This window comes from Arachis ipaensis, chromosome B7 (assembly GCF_059453495.1).
Source record: "Arachis ipaensis isolate K30076 ecotype BB chromosome B7, ASM5945349v1, whole genome shotgun sequence".
NCBI lineage: Eukaryota > Viridiplantae > Streptophyta > Magnoliopsida > Fabales > Fabaceae > Arachis > Arachis ipaensis.
The window spans coordinates 133,550,199-133,568,585 of record NC_142442.1 but is presented as its reverse complement, the minus strand read 5'-3'; the positions used below and the strand labels follow the sequence as shown (position 1 = coordinate 133,568,585).

The window sequence follows — 18,387 nt, the reverse complement described above, 5'->3', positions numbered from 1 at the left end:
AACATATCTGCTATAGGCATAAAATACTCATCTTTCGGAGTGGTATTATTCAAATCTCTAAAATCAATACACACTCTTAATTTTTCATTCTTTTTCATCACAGGCATAATATTCGAAACCCATTCAATATAATGAGCGGTTCGAATGAATTTTGCTTTAATCAAGCGTTCAATCTCTTCTTTAATCTTTTGATTAATTTCAGGAGCAAATCGTCGAGGCATTTGCTTTATAGGTCGAGCGTCTAGTTTCGGTGCTAATCGATGTTCCACAAGAGAACGATCGAGACCATGCATCTCATAATAATCCCAAGCAAAACAATCTCTAAACTCATGTAGAAGATGGTATAATTCAGTTTGAAATGGGGCCGCAAGACCTTTACATATATAAGTAATTCTAACATCATCAATAGATCCCAGATTAATTTCTTCTAAGGGATCCTATGATTCAAACCCTTTTGCATGTTCATCATCTTTTACTAAGTATTTTTCAAAACTCAAAGGTTCTAAATCATAGATGCAATCAAAAGATAAATCAACTGATTCACTAGGATTAAAACGAACTTGATTATTTGCTAGATTAACAACAGCTTCATTTTCAATACACTGAACTTCTACTATTTCAACAGGAGTTTAACTAACAATATCATTAGAATTATGTAAATAAGAAGATCTTAAACCGTGACAAAATTTGATCGAAGAGATCGAATCTTTAGTATGAAAAGAAAAAGAAATTACATTCCTAAATGATCCAACTTCATCAGAAGAATCACCTTTTTTTCTACTAAAAGGAAATTATTTAGATACTTATTTAAAGTTACTAGATAATCCGAGACATCTTGCTCCCTTGCCATCGAAAAGCGTCTTCAAATCACCATTTATGTTGAACAATCCCACCCAGTTGGAGGAACGCTAAGTTGTGGATAGCGAAGCTTCACACTTATACCCTCTGAAGTCAGATAGCACCCTTCACAATTGAACAAATTAAGTACCCTGTCAACATTCAAAGGCTTTAGTTTTGGACTATACACCTTGAAATCAACATGAAACTATTCGACATATAAATTCGAATCAGCCTTGACTACTTCAGGTTTTCCATTATCTGTCCAAAGAAGAATACTCTGATGCACGGTAGATGGTACAACCCCAACTCCATGAATTCAGTCTTGGCCAAACAAGGTATTATAACTTTCCCTCGAAGACACCACCACAAAAATAGTGTTTCGATAAGAAGATCCAACCTTCACCCCCAGAGTAACTAACCCTTTAGCAGGAGTCGAAGCACCACTAAAGTCTGTCACTGAAATATTGGTTGGGATCAAATCATCAAGATGCTTGCCTACCTTCATCAGCATCTTCTCAGGCAACAAGCTTATAACTGCTCCTCCATCTATCAAAACTTTGTTTACTTTAATCCCACTCATAATTGAAGTAATGTGAAGTGGGCGCAGATAGAATTTTTGTTTCTCGGAAGGCCTCTGAAAATAACCTGGTTCATCCTCAAATCGAATGAACGAGAAGGCTTCCTCATCATCAATGTCATAATCAACCTCAGGATCACCTTCATATTCTCCCAAATACTCAGTTGGAATCATCAAAATGGTACCGACCATTTCCTCGTCTCCTTCTTCGAAATATTCTTCATCCAGATTAGCACCCTTGTCTTTATCAACGACTGGAATGCTAACCACTACTTTGCCCTTGTCCAACTTCACGGGAGAAAGAACTCATTTCGGATATGTCTCTCCATCAACCAAAAAGACTATTCGAGAATGCACCGATGGAGTTGCCCCTTTGCCCTTTATCAGCATGAGCCACTTTAGACAGCGGTTGCCCCCTTCTTCCTCTACCCCTTGGATTTCCCCTGGCTCGGCCATAGAAATAAGGATATCGACCTCGAAGAGGCCCCCTATACCCCACTGTGGGTTACGCCTGTAATGAGTATCTCTGTTCTAGAACTCTTGACAATTTCGAATCCATTGCACACCTACAGCCTGAGAACGGCTTATAGGAGCCATAGTACTTTTCTGACGATCACTAGAACTTTAACCCTCTACTCGTCGAACAGGATGCTTTTGACGAGCCTGCTCCTCTCGATGAGCCAGTTCCTTCTTCATTCTTTCTTTTTCAAAAATTGCTGTAGCCTCAGCATCGAATACTAAATTGCATCGGAGACATAGAGATACGTTTCGATCCTTGAGTTTCTGCTGCATCAAAACTCCGATAACCCATCTCCTACATCGGGATAGACAGCATGGATATTCGATCCGAAGTCCCCCAAGGTCACATCAAAGCCATAAGACACTCCAACCGTATTCACCCCCAAATATGGCTCAGCAAAACTGGCTTCAGAATCGAAAGGATCAAAATCAACTTTCATCTCTTTTTTACCATCATCAAACTTCAATCGTCCTTCCATGATGGCTTCTTGTATTAAATCTCTGAAACAAACACAATTGTTAGTTAAATGACTAGTTGCTTGGTGAAACTTACAATAAGGTTTTCCTTTTAAATCTTTCACCGAAAGCAAAGTTCTGCCTTCTGGTAAAATTAACTGTTTATCTTTAAGCAATACAACGAAAATCTTATCAGATTTCGAAATATTAAAATTGTATCTCTTTCCACTTTTCAGTTTTGAATCATTCGACTTTTCATTGCTAGGGAGTTTCTTAAGTAAAGAACACACATAAGGAGGACATTTCTTAAGTTCGGCCAAATCAACCTCCGTCTCTAAATCGGACTCCTCCTCAGAGGATTCCAGGGCCACGAGAGCAAATTTTTCCTTTCGAGAAAAAGTTTTACTCTTCAACCTCCTTTCGCTCTTATACTTCTCTTTTTCCTTCTTCAAAATTTCTACCTGGCGAACTCTTTCTGCTGAATGGGCTAAGTTAGGAATATGCACATTGAGTAATTTTTTACGCATATAAAATTCTAACCCCATAACTGCTATCTTTACTACTTCACTTTCAAGAAGAGATACATAGCATCGACTTCTAGCATTCTTGAAAGGAATCATATAATCATCAATGGTTTCACCATCTTCTCGTTTCAAAGCCACTAAGTCAGTAACTGCCACAATCAATTCTCCTCGATAAAACTGGGCATGAAAGGCTGTTTCTAACTGAGCCCACATTGTTATCGAATTTGGTCTAAGATTCGAAAACCAAGTAAATGCATTCTTCGTTAACGAAGAAGGAAAAAATTTCATTTTCAAACTTTCATCGTTGGCTAAATTTCCAATCTCAACCAAATATCGAGCAACATGTTCAATAGTTGACTCTCCAACTTCTCCTGCAAACTTCGTAATTATTTTAGGATTTTTCATTCCTCTTGACACTTCAGCCATTTGAACATTTTGGAAAAAAGCTGACACAAAATGGGGTTGATTCATGAATCCTATATTGAATCCAACCCTATTTAAAACATGTTCCACAATTCTAGTAACTTGATAACGTTCACCAACTGGATTAACGCGTAATCGAGCCAGGACATCTTCTGCATTTTGACCATGAAGAATTAACTGAGGATTTTCTCTATTTCTATAAACATCATTCTCATTTTGAAATAAATTTTAAAACCCTCGTTATTTCCTCTAGCATTCTGCCTTTCTCCTTCATCATAATCAACGATTCGAGCAATTCGCTCGACTTGCCTTGCAAGACGATCGAATTTCAATTTGTGATCAGCCATCATAGGATTCAAAATTGTGGTCATTTGCTGGGTGAATAGATTGACTAAATCATGATGTTTTTCTTTCACATGTTGCCGAAATGCTGCTATTGAATTAGAAGCATTTGATGTAGAGCCCATATTACAATCTCGAGAAAACTCGGATTGTTGTGAATTTTGGACATTACTTACTCCATTTATGCCCTCCCAAATCAAATTGGAGGTACAAAACCACTCACTGACGGAGTATAACCAGGAGGAAGGCCATAAGGAGGCCAACCAGCAGTTACTTGAGGTTGAATTGGTGGTGAATTACCACGTGGACGAGTATTACGTCCCTTATTTTCAGCCTGCATATTTATAACTGCCACACTTTCACTGATAACCACCCTTTCGGAACGTGAAGTAACTTTTGAAGGTTATATAGTTATTGGTGCACTATCATTAGTGGACGAACCACCATTCACATTCGACACTTCATCAGCCATGTGAACAATCCTTCCACTTCTTAATTGCATACACCAAGTGACACCAAAATCATTTGACACACTTCAATTTAAAAACTGTCCACCACCAGGCGTGCCAATTTGTTTTGCGATTTTTAGCAAATCAATGGTAGTTCGATTCTAATGGTTTGGGAGCGAAACCTACTCCTCTTTTTTGCGAGTACCAGTTTTCTAGAAGTGTATCAAAGTTCCTCGAATTAGACAAAAATTAAAGAAAAAGACTGAAGGACTGAAAGATAAAGATTTTGAACGTAAAATTGACTGAAATCGAAATGGTTTGCATTGAATTTAAATAAAGCAATAAAATGCCTTTGATTAGATCAAAGGACTTTTAAACTTCGAAAATAAAAATACTGAAAATTGTAAATTGAACAAGAAAATTAAATGTTGCTGGAAAGATAAATTTACAAGAAAAGTAAAGTTTGCAGAAAATATAAATGGAAAGTAAAATAAGTGGAAGGAACCCTACAGAAAATTGACTCAAAGTAGACTCAATAAGTCGCTGGAGATATGAGTGTGCGTGAGTAATTTCTGAAGCAAAGTTACAATCTTTGTGACTTCGAGCCTTCTAGTATTTATAGCCATTTCCTTAACTGATCATTTCGAAATGAAAATCTTACGTGTACAAAAACACAGATAACCGTTCCCGCTCTTTTGCCTGATCCTATAACGACAGTTGAATAACCTTCGATTCTAAGAATTTTCGATCTTTTTAACTCGAATAACTCCTCGATTTACTAAACTAATCGATCTCTTACTCAATGCCACCAAATACATCTCCTTCCACACTAACTCTTTTTGCAAAAGCTTACTTTATAATTCGAATAACCTTTTTCTTCGAGTTCAATTATTTTTTACCAACAAAAGGTAATTATAAAAAGGCTTGTAGCATCATCACTATATTTCATATGTCAAATTTGAGATATCAACTTTTTAGCACATAATAATAATAATTAATTTTAAATCATTTCAAATATTGAATATATTATTTCGTATTATGAGTTAATCTTTGTTTTTTATACACTTTTACTACGGATATGTCCAGACCAATGCAAGCATTGCTACGAACTAGTACCTATACTTCTTTTTTGCAGCATATGCTGAACATTCAACAAAGCCATGGCTGAGCATTTATCAAAGAACCTCCTCTTCCTCATTTTCTTTTTAGCAGCTCATGCTAATGATGCAGCAACTCAACCCGCCAAACACTGCCTAACCAAATGCGGCCACGTCAGCATTCCCTTCCCGTTTGGCACCACAAAGGATTGCTCCCTTGACACCAATTTTCTCATAAATTGCACCAACAATGTCCCATACTTATTGCCCTTATCAAACAACACCGCCCTAATTCTCCTAAACATATCCCTCGTCGATTCCGATCTCCGCGTTTCGTCGCCGGTAGCTAGCGATTGCTATAGCATCGACGACCAGGGCAAAATCAGCAACATTCAAACCGATCAGTTTCTTTTCTCGGGAAACTTTAGCATCTCATGGACCCGAAACACGTTCACCGCAATTGGTTGTAACACACTTGGAGTAGTTGTGGCGTTTACACTGGAAGATTCGAGACATTATCCCGCCACATGCTTTTCCTACTGCGAGAAACTTGAACATGCGAGCAATGGCTCCTGCACCGGCAGCGGTTGTTGCCGTATTAATATTCCCCGCGCCGCAGAAGGGCGGTTATTAACGTTGATCGGTTATTATTTTGAGAACAATGACTTTAACAACAGCCAAGTGAGTGACTTCAACCCATGCAGTTATGCATTCTTGGTGGAAGAAGATGGCTATGAATTTGAGACGACACACCTGAAGAAGCTGGAGAGTACTGAGTTTCCGGTGGTTCTGGATTGGAGTATAGGGGACCAAACGTGTATTGAAGCTATGAAGAATCCTTCCAGCTTTGCGTGTAAGGCAGAGAACAGCACGTGTCACGATTCTGATAAGCGTCCTGGTTATGTTTGCAAATGCCCCTCTGGTTTTCAGGGTAACCCTTATCTCCTTCATGGTTGTCAACAAGGTACTATTATTCACAGTGGAAACTTGCAGTCGACTTCACGTAAAGTTAGATATCTGAGAGCTGTTAGATGATTTGACTAATTTGACTAATTTTTTATCTAACGGCTTTCAAATATCAACTTTACATGAAGTCGACTTCACCTGAATTTTCACCTTATTCACTCTAAGGAAAACTAATTTTTGATGGTTAATTTCTAATAGGTTTTTAATTTAATATTTTTATACTATAAAAAATAATTTTATACTATAAAAAATTAGTTAATATTAACTAATCTAAAAATTAGTTTTTTTTAATACACTTTCATTATTATTATTTTTCTGATTCAAATATATATACCGCATGTTGTTTCTTCTCCCATAAGTGAAGATGATGACAAGTTTTCAATACCTTAGATATTGATGAATGCGCTGGACCCAATGATTGCTTCCATAAAGCAAAATGCGAGAACACACCTGGCAGCTACAACTGTTTGTGTCCAGAAGGATTTGAAGGAGACGGGAAAAACAATGGAACTCGATGTACTAGTCCCAAGTCCAGTTATAGGACAAAGACCACTTTGATTTATTCATTATGTTTGGGTAAGTGTACATTTAAACATCATTTTGATATATATATTTTGAACTTTTTTTCCTAAGTTGCTAGACAGTAACATAAAAATATTTGATAGTAGTTAGCATCAACTAATAGACTTGAAAAAAAAAATATTATTCAATATATATAGTCCAAAGGTAATTAATTAGATCTTAACTTTATTTAGTTATTATTAATCGTCAATGTCTAAGATAATAGCTTATCCCAAAACACACACATATCCTCACTATTTTCGTGATTGATTCTTCCGAAAATCAATGAAACTTCCACTCATTTTGGTGCGTTTGCATTGACCAGGCATCAGCATAGGCATCTTAGCGTTAGTTGTGGCAAGCTTTTATGTGCATTGGAAAGTGAACAAAAGAAAGCTCATCAAACTTAAAGAACAGTATTTTCAACAAAATGGCGGTTTCTTGTTGCAAGAACATATATCCAAACATAGAAACTCAGGCCAAATAGCCAAAGTCTTCACTATTGAGGAACTAAGAAAAGCAACCAACAACTTTGATGCATGCAAAATCCTAGGCCAAGGGGGCCAAGGAACAGTTTACAAAGGAGTATTATCAGACAATAAAACCGTAGCAATAAAGAAGTCCAAAATTAGTGGCCCAAGCCAAATTAATAAGGACTTCATCAATGAGTTAGTTGTACTGTCACAAATCAACCATAGGAATGTTGTTAAGCTCTTGGGTTGTTGTTTAGAAACAGAAATTCCCTTGCTTGTTTACGAATTCATTCCCAATGGTACTGTTTTTGAGCATCTTCATGGTCATGGAACATTTCTAAGACTTACATGGAAAACAAGATTGAGAATAGCTGCTGAAACTGCTGGGGCTTTAGCTTACTTGCATTTGGATACTTGTATCCCCATAATTCATAGAGATGTGAAAACTAGCAATATTCTACTTGATCATGATCTCACTGCAAAGGTTTCTGATTTCGGAGCTTCAAGGATTGTTCCTCAAGATAAAATTGAGTTAGCTACTTTGGTGCAAGGAACATGTGGGTATCTTGATCCAGAAACCTTCCTCACAAGCCAATTAACGGATAAGAGTGATGTTTATAGTTTCGGAGTTGTTCTTGCGGAACTATTTACAGGAAGAAAAGCTCTCTCTTTTGACATGCCGGATGCTGAGAAAAACCTTGCAATGTTCTTTGTAACTTCAATGGAAGAGAATCGTTTGCTTGATATTGTAGACAAGAGCATAATAAATGAAGCAAAGGTTGAGCATGTATATGAATTTGCCAAGATTGCAAAACAATGTTTAAGCTCGAAAGGAGAAGCAAGGCCTACAATGAAAGCAGTGGCAATGGAACTTCAGGGGATTAGAGCTGAGGAAAAACATATATGGTGCCGGGAGAAGGAGGAATTTCCATCTGAAGAAACTGAAATCCTTCTCAAAGCATCACCTTCTATTAGCAATAATCTTGAAGAAGAATACTTTATGCTTTTGGACCGAATTCAGTATCATTTTTAGGCAATATATAATTAATTAAGAGCAGTGCTAGGGCCAGCAACTTTGGTATTTTGTAACCATCAATTGGCTATTAATAGTGTTTTTAATGGTGTAAGATTACATCCAATGGTGAGAAATCACTCACTTTTCTTTTAATGATTAAGTGCTGGCCAAAAAACACAAAAATTACTGCCCCCTAAACTTTTCCATTAATTAATTCTACTACCACTAATTCTATTTTGTAAAGAAGTGCTATACATATGTTAGCTCTACACTTATGTTAACAAATCTTTCTTAATTCTCTAAGTCTAACATAAATATAGATTTAATTAATGTGTCTTACCAGGTTGAAATTATTATTTAAAAAAATATATAAAATTTAATTTTAATGTATTTATTATAAATTTTAAAAAATTTAATAACATTACTAATGATACCTTTAGCATATTTTTTAGAATATATATTAATTAAACACTATATATGAAAATATATTTTAGTTAATTCCTAATTCATTATAACTTCCTAAGCGATTCTGGAGTAATATTACGACAGTTTTAAACCGTCACTAAATATTTTGTGACGGTTAAATTTATTGTCAAAAGGCTATAGGCAAACGGTTATAATTAGCAGCGGTTTATGCTAATTGCTAGAATAACCGCCACAAAATATAAATTCATAACCGCCGCTAAATAACAAATAAATGAAAACAACGTTCGTTTTGCGACGATTTTAACCGCCACCAAATTCAATATACCTGTTTATGTCGAATCGGGAGCGGCCAACCATTAAACCTGCGCTTCCACCAATAGACCCACGTGTGGATCATTGTTAAACCCGCGCTTTCACTATGAAAAGCCTTCCATAAATGAAGAAAGCAGGGCTCAAACCTTGAACCTGGAGAAGGAAAAGCTTTAACAATGTCATGTTGTCCCCAAGTTAAATGACTCTTCAATGTATATAGCGCTAATAATTATATATATCATATCAACACATTTGATTGACACACAATTTTTTGTTATATACTTTATATCTGATCATAGTTATTATAGGCATCTTATATATTACATATATATAAAGGCATGAATCATATTATAATTTATACATAATTTAATTAAATTTAATTTAAATAAAGATTTATTTTTTTATATCTATTATATATCTCTAATTTTACAACTAAAATGTGCTACATGTCACTTTTTTATTGCAATTGGAATCAAATTTTTCCCTCCAAAATTAAAGAATTTTTTCCTCCAGGTTATAATTTTACAACCAAAATGTGCCACATGTCACTCTCTCATTGTAATTGAAATTAAATATTTCCCTCCAAAATTAAAAAAATTCTTTCCTCCTCTTTACTAATTTTACAATCAAAATGTGCCACATGTCACATGTGTCACTCCCTCATTGCAATTGAAATCAAATCTTTCCTTCCAAAATTAAAGAGTTCTCCCATCCTCCCTCTTCCTTTCTCTATTTCTCTCATTCTTTCAACCACTCTATCTATTTTATATATCATTATCAATATCAATGACTAATTACTAATTTGACAATCAAAATGTGCAACCTGACATTCTTTAATTACATTAAAATTAAAATTGAAATTGAAACATATCTATATTATGTATCATATATTACTATCTAATTTAATAATCAAATGTGTCACATGACACTCTATTATTAAAATTGAGAGAAAATATTTTTTTTTCAAAATTAATAAACCCTCTTCCTAAATTCTCTCATCTACCTCTCTCCATTTTTCTACTTCTCTCTACTATTTTTACTCTATATATAATTTATATTTTATATGAGTAATTTGATAAATCAAAATATGTCATCCGATATTTTTTTACAATTAAAATAAAAAATTTTCTTCAAAAATTAACAAACTCTCACTCTCACTCTCATTCTTCATCTTTATCTTTCTCTCTCTTTTCTCTCATCTCTATTTTTTTCTATCTTTCTCTTCTACGGAAAACAAAATTAACAAAATAATATAATTTAAATAAAAAATATTAGTATTATTGTTATTATATACATAGTTTTTTATTTAGTTTTAAATTTTTACCGCTTATATTTTTAATCTATATTTTCATTTCTCTTCTTTCAAATATTTATTACATATAATTTGGAGAGAATACTAATGTTATAATTAAAAGTTAGAATCAAGATTTAATTATTTTAAAAAAGTTAATTTTATAACTATTAGTATAATTTTTTTATGCTAATATCTAATTATATTTTTATTTACATAGAGAGAAAAAATATTATTTTTAAATAGCAAGTATAAAAATTAATTATTTTGATACAATTAGTATTGGGCTAGCCCAATTAGAGAATTATACTATAAATAGGAGTATGATGTAATAATAGAGGATAGGCATGGTGTAATTGGAAACTCTACTTTCTCTCTTTGGCCCTAATTCTAGGGATTTCTCTTCTATCCTCTTTGATTATCTCTGATTCTCTCTAGTTCTTGATACAAATTCGTATCAAATGGTGCTTTCACTGAACACCATGCCAAATTCCTATGATGACACAATTTGAGATCAGATTCAAACTAGCTTAGATCGTTTGAATTCAAATTATGAAAAACGATCCAAGATACTTGCAGAAATTCATGCAACTTGCAACAAAATTGGTGCAACCATGACCAAGAGGATCCATGGGGAAGCCGATTGTGCACTAACAGCAGAAATTTCAACAAAAATCCAGAAGCAGCAACATCCAATTTTTCAGATTCAAGCCAAATCAACCTCAGCTTTTCAACCAATCAACAATAATTCAACTGCTCCAGAAGCAAACAATTCAACACTTACGGCTCTGCAATTTTAGAATTCAGCATCAGCTTATGAGAATGCAGCATTGATGAATGCAGCAACCAATTTTTAGAATTCAACATGACTCCATTTCACACAGAAGAGGAAGAAGAAGCAGAAGAATCATATTTCAGTTTACAAGTTCGACCGCAGCAACAACAAACCAAATCAACAAAAATTACAGATTCAACAAGAAATTCAGCACTAAATTCAACAACAATAGATCACAAATTCAATTTCACAAGATCAGTGTGCAAATCAACAAGTTCAGATTATGCAATTGATGCAGAAGATGCGGTGCCACAATTTCAGCAACAACAACAAAATTCATGCCAAACTTCAAAACCCATGGATGCAGAAGAAGAAGAACCCGATGCAAACTCAGATTCAACAAATAATTCCACAACGAATTGGCAGAATATATCAACAGTTTTAGATCCAGATTTTCAATTCCATATCCAAATAAAACCGCATCAGAGATATCTTTTTCCAGGAACAAGTTCAACTGATTTGAACACACAAGCAACCCAAATTTCAATTCTGCAATCAGATTTCCTGATTCAGGGACTAGCTCACCTGTATGCCGGAACGCAACCTTTGGATGCCGGTGGTCGTCCGTGGAGGGGAACAAATCCGGTCGAGGACGATGCAGCGGCAGATCTGACAACAGGAAGCGGCACCGAGGACGGCACCTCCGTGAAGGAGCAGATGCTTACGACGCCCTGGGTTGACGGAGTGGCAGCAGCGACCGGCACCGGAGATCCTCGAAGGTGTGGAGGAGGGTTCCGGCGCGTTTCTCCGATATTGGCAAGACCAGCTCCACTCCTTGCGGCGGTCTTTTCTTGGGATCTCGAAGAGGAGGCTCGAACGACAAAGAAGCAGGTGGCGGTGGCGTTACCAAGGAATTGCGATGGAGCACGAGACAGCGATGGGATGCCGCAGCTAGCAGTGGATTCTGCAACGGATGGTGCGAACGGAACTGAGGAAAGGTGGAGAAGGAGCCACTAGATCCAGACAGTGGTGCTTGGCTCGCCAACGGTTGTTCTTTCGGCAGTAGCCCTGCACTTAGTTGAGAGGGAGAGAAGAGAAATGAGATTGTTGGCCTTCTGTGTCTGGATTGTGGTGGAAGGGAAGAGGACCCCTGAATTTGAGCTGGGCTTGGAGTGCTTGGATTCAGCCCAATTTCTCCTTTTGCAAGATGGGTTTAAATTTTTCAGTACAAAATCCAACAGTTTTATGGATCCAAATTTTTTTAAACAATGGGATCCTGGTGGTAAATTTTTTTTTAGCAGTAGCATAGAAAATATTATTTTAGGATTATTTGATTTTTTTATTAATTGTAATTAGCTTTTATAATTTTTATTGGGATTTATAGTTTTTTTTTTTCACAACCTTGTAGGTTGTTTTGAAGGGTAGGGTAATGATACAATTAGTATTGGGCTAGCCCAATTAGAGAATTATACTATAAATAGGAGTATGATGTAATAATAGAGGATAGGTATGGTGTAATTAGAAACTCTACTTTCTCTCTTTGGTCCTAATTCTAGGGATTTCTCTTCTATCCTCTCTGATTATCTCTAATTCTCTCTAGTTCTTGATACAAATTCGTATCATATTTCTATTTGTGCAACGGACTTAATAGTTAACACTTAATTAAATGTAAAAGTATACACGTTAAATTGTTTTAAATTCTAGATAACAAATGTTAAAATTAATTATTAATAAAAGATTAGACTTTTTTATATAAAAATAATAACTAAAAATCTTATTATTTAATTTTTTATCTACAGATACCTTGGTCTTTTTAGCTAGAGACTTTTGTCAATCTACGAGTTTTTTTTAAAAAAGTAGTTTGATTTTATAAATCTTTTGTGCTATGCATAATCTATATTGTTAGAACAAAGTGGACCGTAATTTTAAAAAATTTATATTCCTGTAATATTATTACGGGTAAAAATACTAGTTCATATTTAATTATGACCGGATCAATTGATTCAACCTGTGACTCATCGGTTGAACCAGTGACCGATAATCCAGTTATATTACCGGGTCGATTATCGATTCGATTCTGATAACTATGTTCCTGTTACTTTTTTATTATTTTGCCTATTTTATTTTGTCTGTTTTTTAATTTTGATTTATTAGAAATTAATTAAAATAAAAAATTTGAAAAATTTAATTGTTGATTGAACTTTGTTTGCCTTTTTATTTTAACACTTAGGTTGATTACTTTAATTTAATAGTTTTGGATTGTAATATTACATATTTGTCTACTTTAAGTATTTCAATCTTTATGCTCGTCGATTGAACTTTGTTTTAATATTAAAAATTCAGACGTTGACTTATTTTTTTCTTTTACAATTACGCTTGAAGGCAAACTTAAAAGATCTTATAGTAAACGAGGAAATCCAATTTGTAAATTTATTTACATGATTAATCAAAATATATTTTTGTAAGTGATTAATTTTTTTCGTAAAACAAATACAAAAATAATGTAACGATTTAAGTAACAGTGATTCAAAGATATTTCTCAAATAAAGTAATGAGAACGTAAGTAAATCATATCCAATTATTTAAAAAAAATGAGTTAGACGTATTTTGCGGCGGTTGAAAAAAACCGCCGTCAATAGCTTATCTAGCACCACAATAATCTATTTTGCGGCGGTTATACCAAAATCACCGCAAAATGCCAATCAATTGGCAGCCATCCTCTTATCCGTCGCATTAACTGCCACAATCTGCCGTTTTTGGTGTAGTGATACACTAACAATTAAAAATTACTAAATTATTGTGAATTAGTCCATCCTCTATCTTTCACATTTTTCTTTTATAATGAACACCTATAAAATTAGCTAATTCATTTATTATCCACTATCTTAAAAGAAGTTTAAAGAATTCAGTTTTGCATTATTTAAAGAATTTTGATACTTTTAATTAGTTATATCACATACACTATCCAGATACTCACCTAATGGAGAAGCAACAAAGGAAAATATGTTATTTGGCTAAGCAACATTATCAACGATAAAATGATAATTGATTATGCAACTTATTCAATGGCTCACACCAGTATAATGTCTCCACCTCATTCGAACTGTGACAAAGCTCTTGAATTAGTATGAACTATTGGAAAGAAAAGAGAGAGATCACAGGGGTGAAGAAAATATGAGTTTCTTGGAATGTAAGCTATATTGATCTGATATCAGAAATTGGTCCATACAAGTGCAGTTTGCTGACCTTATATATGAGCCTATTACATATAATACACACATGCTAAATATAGAAAGAAACTAACTACCAATAACCTATCCTAATAAACTTTGTATAGATTTTTTTTTATTTTTTATTTGTCTTATGCTTAAATTTTTTTTTAAGATTAAAAAAATCAAGTTCTAAATCTTTTAATTATATAAACTCTGATATAATATTAAAATATTTTTTTTTCAAAAATTTAAATTAATAAAAAAATAGATAAATCGTTATATGTCTGAAAATTAGAATTTATTTTATTGCAGAACAAATGAATTATTGCCTAATATTAATATTAAATTCAGTCCAAAAGCATAAAGGATTCTTCAGCATTATTATTGCTAGTAGAAGGTGCTTTGACCAGGATTTCAGTTTCTTCAGAGGACAATTTCTCCTTCTCCCACCACCATCTATGTTTTTCCTCAGCTCTAATCCCCTCAATTTCCATTGCCACTTCTTTCATTGTAGGTCTTTCTTCTCCTTTCAAGTTTAAACACTGTTTTGCAATCTTGGCAAATTCATATACATGCTCAACCTTTGCTTCATTTATTATGCCCTTATCTACAATATGAAGCAAACGATTCTCTTTCATTGAAGAAACAAAGAACATTGCAAGGTTCTTTTCAGCATCCGGCATGTCAAAAGAAAGCGCTTTTCTTCCTGTAAGTAATTCTGCAAGAACAACTCCAAAACTATAGACATCACTCTTATCTGTTAATTGGCTTGTGAGAAATGATTCTGGATCAAGATACCCCCAAGTTCCTTGCACCAAAGTGGCTAACTCAGTTTTACCTTGAGGAACAATTCTTGAAGCACCGAAATCAGAAACCTTTGCAGTGAGATCATGATCAAGTAGAATATTGCTAGTTTTCACATCTCTGTGGATTACAGGGATACAAGTATCCAAATGCAAATAAGCTAATGCCCCAGCAGTTTCAGCAGCTATTCTCAATCTTGTTTTCCATGTAAGTCTTAAAAATGGTTCATGACCATGAAGATGCTCAAAAACAGTACCATTGGGAATGAATTCGTAAACAAGCAAGGGAATTTCTGTTTCTAAGCAACAACCCAAGAGCTTAACCACATGCCTATGGTTGATTTGTGAGAGTACAACTAACTCATTGATGAAGTCCTTAATTTGGCTTGCGTCACTAATTTTGGACTTTTTTATTGCTACAGTTATATTATCTGATAATACTCCTTTGTAAACTGTTCCTTGGCCCCCTTGGCCTAGGATTTTGCCTGCATCAAAGTTGTTGGTTGCCTTCCTTAGTTCCTCAATAGTGAAGACTTTGGCTATTTGGCTTGAGCTGCTATGTTTAGCTATATGTTCTTGCAACAACGAACCGCCATTTTGTTGAAAATACTGTTCTTTAAGGTTGATGAGCTTTTTTTTGTTCACTTTCCAATGCACATAAAAGCTTGCCACAACTAATGCTAAGATGCCTATGCTGATGCCTGGTCAATGCAAACCCACCAAAGTGAGTGGAAGTTTCCATGATTTCCAGAGAGTGTGTCATTTAGCTAAAGATTTAAGACTCAGAAACAGTTATTTTTATGTGAAGTTAATAATTAAAAATAGTTAAATAATAATTTAATTAAATTTATTAAATTAACTAACCATTTTTAAGTATGAAAAAACAACTGCATGTAAATTTCGATAGTACAAAAATTGTGTTTAAATGTACACTTACCCAAACATAATGAATAAATCAAAGTGATCTTTGTCCTATCACTGGGGTCGGGACTAGTACATCGAGTTCCGTTGTTTCTCCCGTCTCCTTCAAATCCCTCCGGACACAAACAATTGTAGCCGCCAGGTATGTTCTGGCATTTTGCTTCATGGAAGCAATCATTGGTTCCCCCGCATTCATCAACATCTAAAATATGAAAACTTGTCATCATCATCACCTATTCACTTAAGGGAGAAGAAACAACATACTCACGGTATTTATATTTGAACCAGAGAAATAATAATAATGAAAATGTATAAAAAAGAAACCTCTTGATTAATTAATATTATTTAATATTTTTCTTTAATTATTAAAATTATTTTTTTGATTCTCAGAGGTTTTAGAGTTTAGTCTGTTCGACGGCTGCTGCAGTGTGGGATGTTCAGCTAAAAAAAAATAAAGCGGTGAATAATAATACCTTGTTGACAACCATGAAGGAGGTAAGGGTTACCCTGAAATCCAGAGGGGCATTTGCAAACATAACCAGAACGCTTATCAGAATCGTGACACGTGCTGCTCTCTGCCTTACACGCAAAGCTGGAAGGATTCTTCATAGCTTCAATACACGTTTGGTTCCCTACACTCCAATCCAGAACCACCGGAAACTCAGTACTCTCCAGCTTCTTCAGGTGTGTCGTCTCAAATTCATAGCCACCTTCTTCCACCAAGAACGCATAACCACATGGGTTGAAGTCAATCACTTCACTGTTGTTAACGTTAACCACCCATGTGCGGGGCGGGGAATACTAATACGGCAGCAACCACTGCCGGTGCAGGACCCATTACTCGCATATTGGAGTTTGTTGCAGAAGGAGAAGCATGTTGTGGGATAAGGTCTCGGTTCTTCCGCTGAAAAATTGTTATACCCCACAACTAATCCAAGTGTGTTACAACCGATTGTGGTGAACGTGTTTCGGGTCCATGAGATGCTAAAGCTTCCTGATATAAAAAAGTAATCGATTTCAGTGTGGCTGAGTTTTCCCTGGACGATGCTATAGCAATCGCTAGCTACCGGCGACGGAACGCGGAGTTCGGCATCGTCCAGGGATATGCTTAGGAGAGTTAGGGCTCTATTGTTTGTTGGTAAGGGAAAGTATGGAACATTGTTGGTGCAATTTATGAGAAAATTGGTGTCAAGGGAGCAATCCATTGTGGTGCCAAACGGGAAGGGAATGCTGACGTGGCCGCATTTGGTAAGGCAATGTTTGGCGGGTTGAGTTGCTGCATCATTAGCATGAGCTGCTAAAAAGAAAATGAGGAAAAGGAGTTTCTTCTTTGATAAATGCTCAGCCATGGGGCGGTTTAGTTGAGTGTTTAGCATATGCTGCAAAAAAGTTAGTATAGCTACTAGTTGTACTACCATTCCTTGCATTACTCTGGAGTCTGGACATATCCATCAAAGTGTGTCAAAAACGGTAAAATCTCCGGATAAGTCGACTTCAGGTGAAATTGATATTAGAGAGCCGTTAGATGAAAATTTAGTCAAATCAGTTAAATCATTTAACAGCTCTCAGATATCAACTTCATGTGAAGTTGACTGCAACTGAGTTTCCACCGTAAAAAACAGAGATTATTAACTCATTCATAATAATTTAGTAATGCAAAATTTTTTGGTACTTATGATTTTTTTTTGTCTAAATTATCTAAAAATAGAGATAAAAAAAAGTAGAATTTATTTTTCTATTTTTAAAATTTATGTCTAAAATTTTTAGACACCATACAAAGGACCTTTAGTAATTTTCAATTGTTGAAAAAATATACAAATATTAAAAGTTAATTAAGGATTAGCTGAACTATTATTTTACATGAATTGTTATTAAGGTTATTATTAATAAAAAAAATTAATTCTTTTAAATATACAATAAGTACATATCATATTAGAAACTTAAATTTTCTGCTAAATTTTCAGGAGCCAATATTGTATAACTAATTTATAACCAATATTCAACACAGGAAAATAATAAAAACATTTTAAAATAAAAGCATCCAAAATTCAATTAAAAGAAACATTGGAACACATTCAACAAAAATTCATTTTTAATAGATTTTATATTAGATTTATTTGACAATTAGCTATAATATTGACTGAAATTGATTATTATAGTATTGATTTTTTGGTATTATTTAAATTTTATATACTTTTTATAAAAATCTTTTTAATTAGTAATTTTAATGTATATTTTTAAGGTATGCATTAGTTAAGTCTATATTTATATTAGCGTTAGAGAATCATTAAAAGAGTTTTGTTAAGATATGTTTTTAATATATATTATAATAAAATTATTAATTAAAAATTTATAAAAGAAATACAGAGTTTAAATTTTTAATATATTTGCTATATATTTTTTAA

The 18,387-nt window shown here is 34.3% G+C and overlaps 3 protein-coding genes across 3 annotated transcripts; 1 reads left to right on the top strand and 2 right to left on the bottom strand.

Moving 5' to 3' along the window:
- Positions 1-2,208: 2,208 nt before the first annotated feature.
- LOC148554211 (uncharacterized) lies at positions 2,209-3,806 on the bottom strand. Its single transcript, XM_088495039.1, has 2 exons — positions 3,575-3,806; positions 2,209-3,491 (listed from the first exon to the last, which is right to left on the bottom strand). Exons 1-2 carry the CDS (start codon positions 3,804-3,806, stop codon positions 2,209-2,211), a joined length of 1,515 nt encoding a protein of 504 aa, XP_088351165.1.
- Positions 3,807-5,290: 1,484 nt separating this feature from the next.
- On the top strand, positions 5,291-12,593 carry LOC107607763 (wall-associated receptor kinase 3-like). The gene is made up of 4 exons (XM_088495038.1): positions 5,291-6,191; positions 6,584-6,763; positions 7,080-8,128; positions 11,402-12,593. Exons 1-4 carry the CDS (start codon positions 5,291-5,293, stop codon positions 11,489-11,491), a joined length of 2,220 nt encoding a protein of 739 aa, XP_088351164.1. The 3' UTR covers positions 11,492-12,593.
- Positions 12,594-14,593: 2,000 nt separating this feature from the next.
- LOC107607762 (wall-associated receptor kinase 3-like) lies at positions 14,594-17,255 on the bottom strand. The gene is made up of 3 exons (XM_088493856.1): positions 16,456-17,255; positions 15,999-16,184; positions 14,594-15,762 (listed from the first exon to the last, which is right to left on the bottom strand). Exons 1-3 carry the CDS (start codon positions 16,589-16,591, stop codon positions 14,606-14,608), a joined length of 1,479 nt encoding a protein of 492 aa, XP_088349982.1. The 5' UTR covers positions 16,592-17,255; the 3' UTR covers positions 14,594-14,605.
- Positions 17,256-18,387: the final 1,132 nt, after the last annotated feature.

Coding starts and splice junctions, on each gene's coding strand:
- LOC148554211 (XM_088495039.1), bottom strand. CDS start 3,806: ATGGGCTCTACATCAAATGCTTCTAATTCAATAGCAGCATTTCGGCAA. Junction 3,492..3,574: donor TGCTAGAGGAAATAACGAGG/GTTTTAAAATTT, acceptor GTCAAAATGCAG/AAGATGTCCTGGCTCGATTA.
- LOC107607763 (XM_088495038.1), top strand. CDS start 5,291: ATGGCTGAGCATTTATCAAAGAACCTCCTCTTCCTCATTTTCTTTTTA. Junction 6,192..6,583: donor CCTTCATGGTTGTCAACAAG/GTACTATTATTC, acceptor TCAATACCTTAG/ATATTGATGAATGCGCTGGA. Junction 8,129..11,401: donor TTAGAGCTGAGGAAAAACAT/ATATGGTGCCGG, acceptor AAACTTCAAAAC/CCATGGATGCAGAAGAAGAA.
- LOC107607762 (XM_088493856.1), bottom strand. CDS start 16,591: ATGAAGAATCCTTCCAGCTTTGCGTGTAAGGCAGAGAGCAGCACGTGT. Junction 16,185..16,455: donor CCTTCATGGTTGTCAACAAG/GTATTATTATTC, acceptor TTCATATTTTAG/ATGTTGATGAATGCGGGGGA. Junction 15,763..15,998: donor GATTTATTCATTATGTTTGG/GTAAGTGTACAT, acceptor TGCATTGACCAG/GCATCAGCATAGGCATCTTA.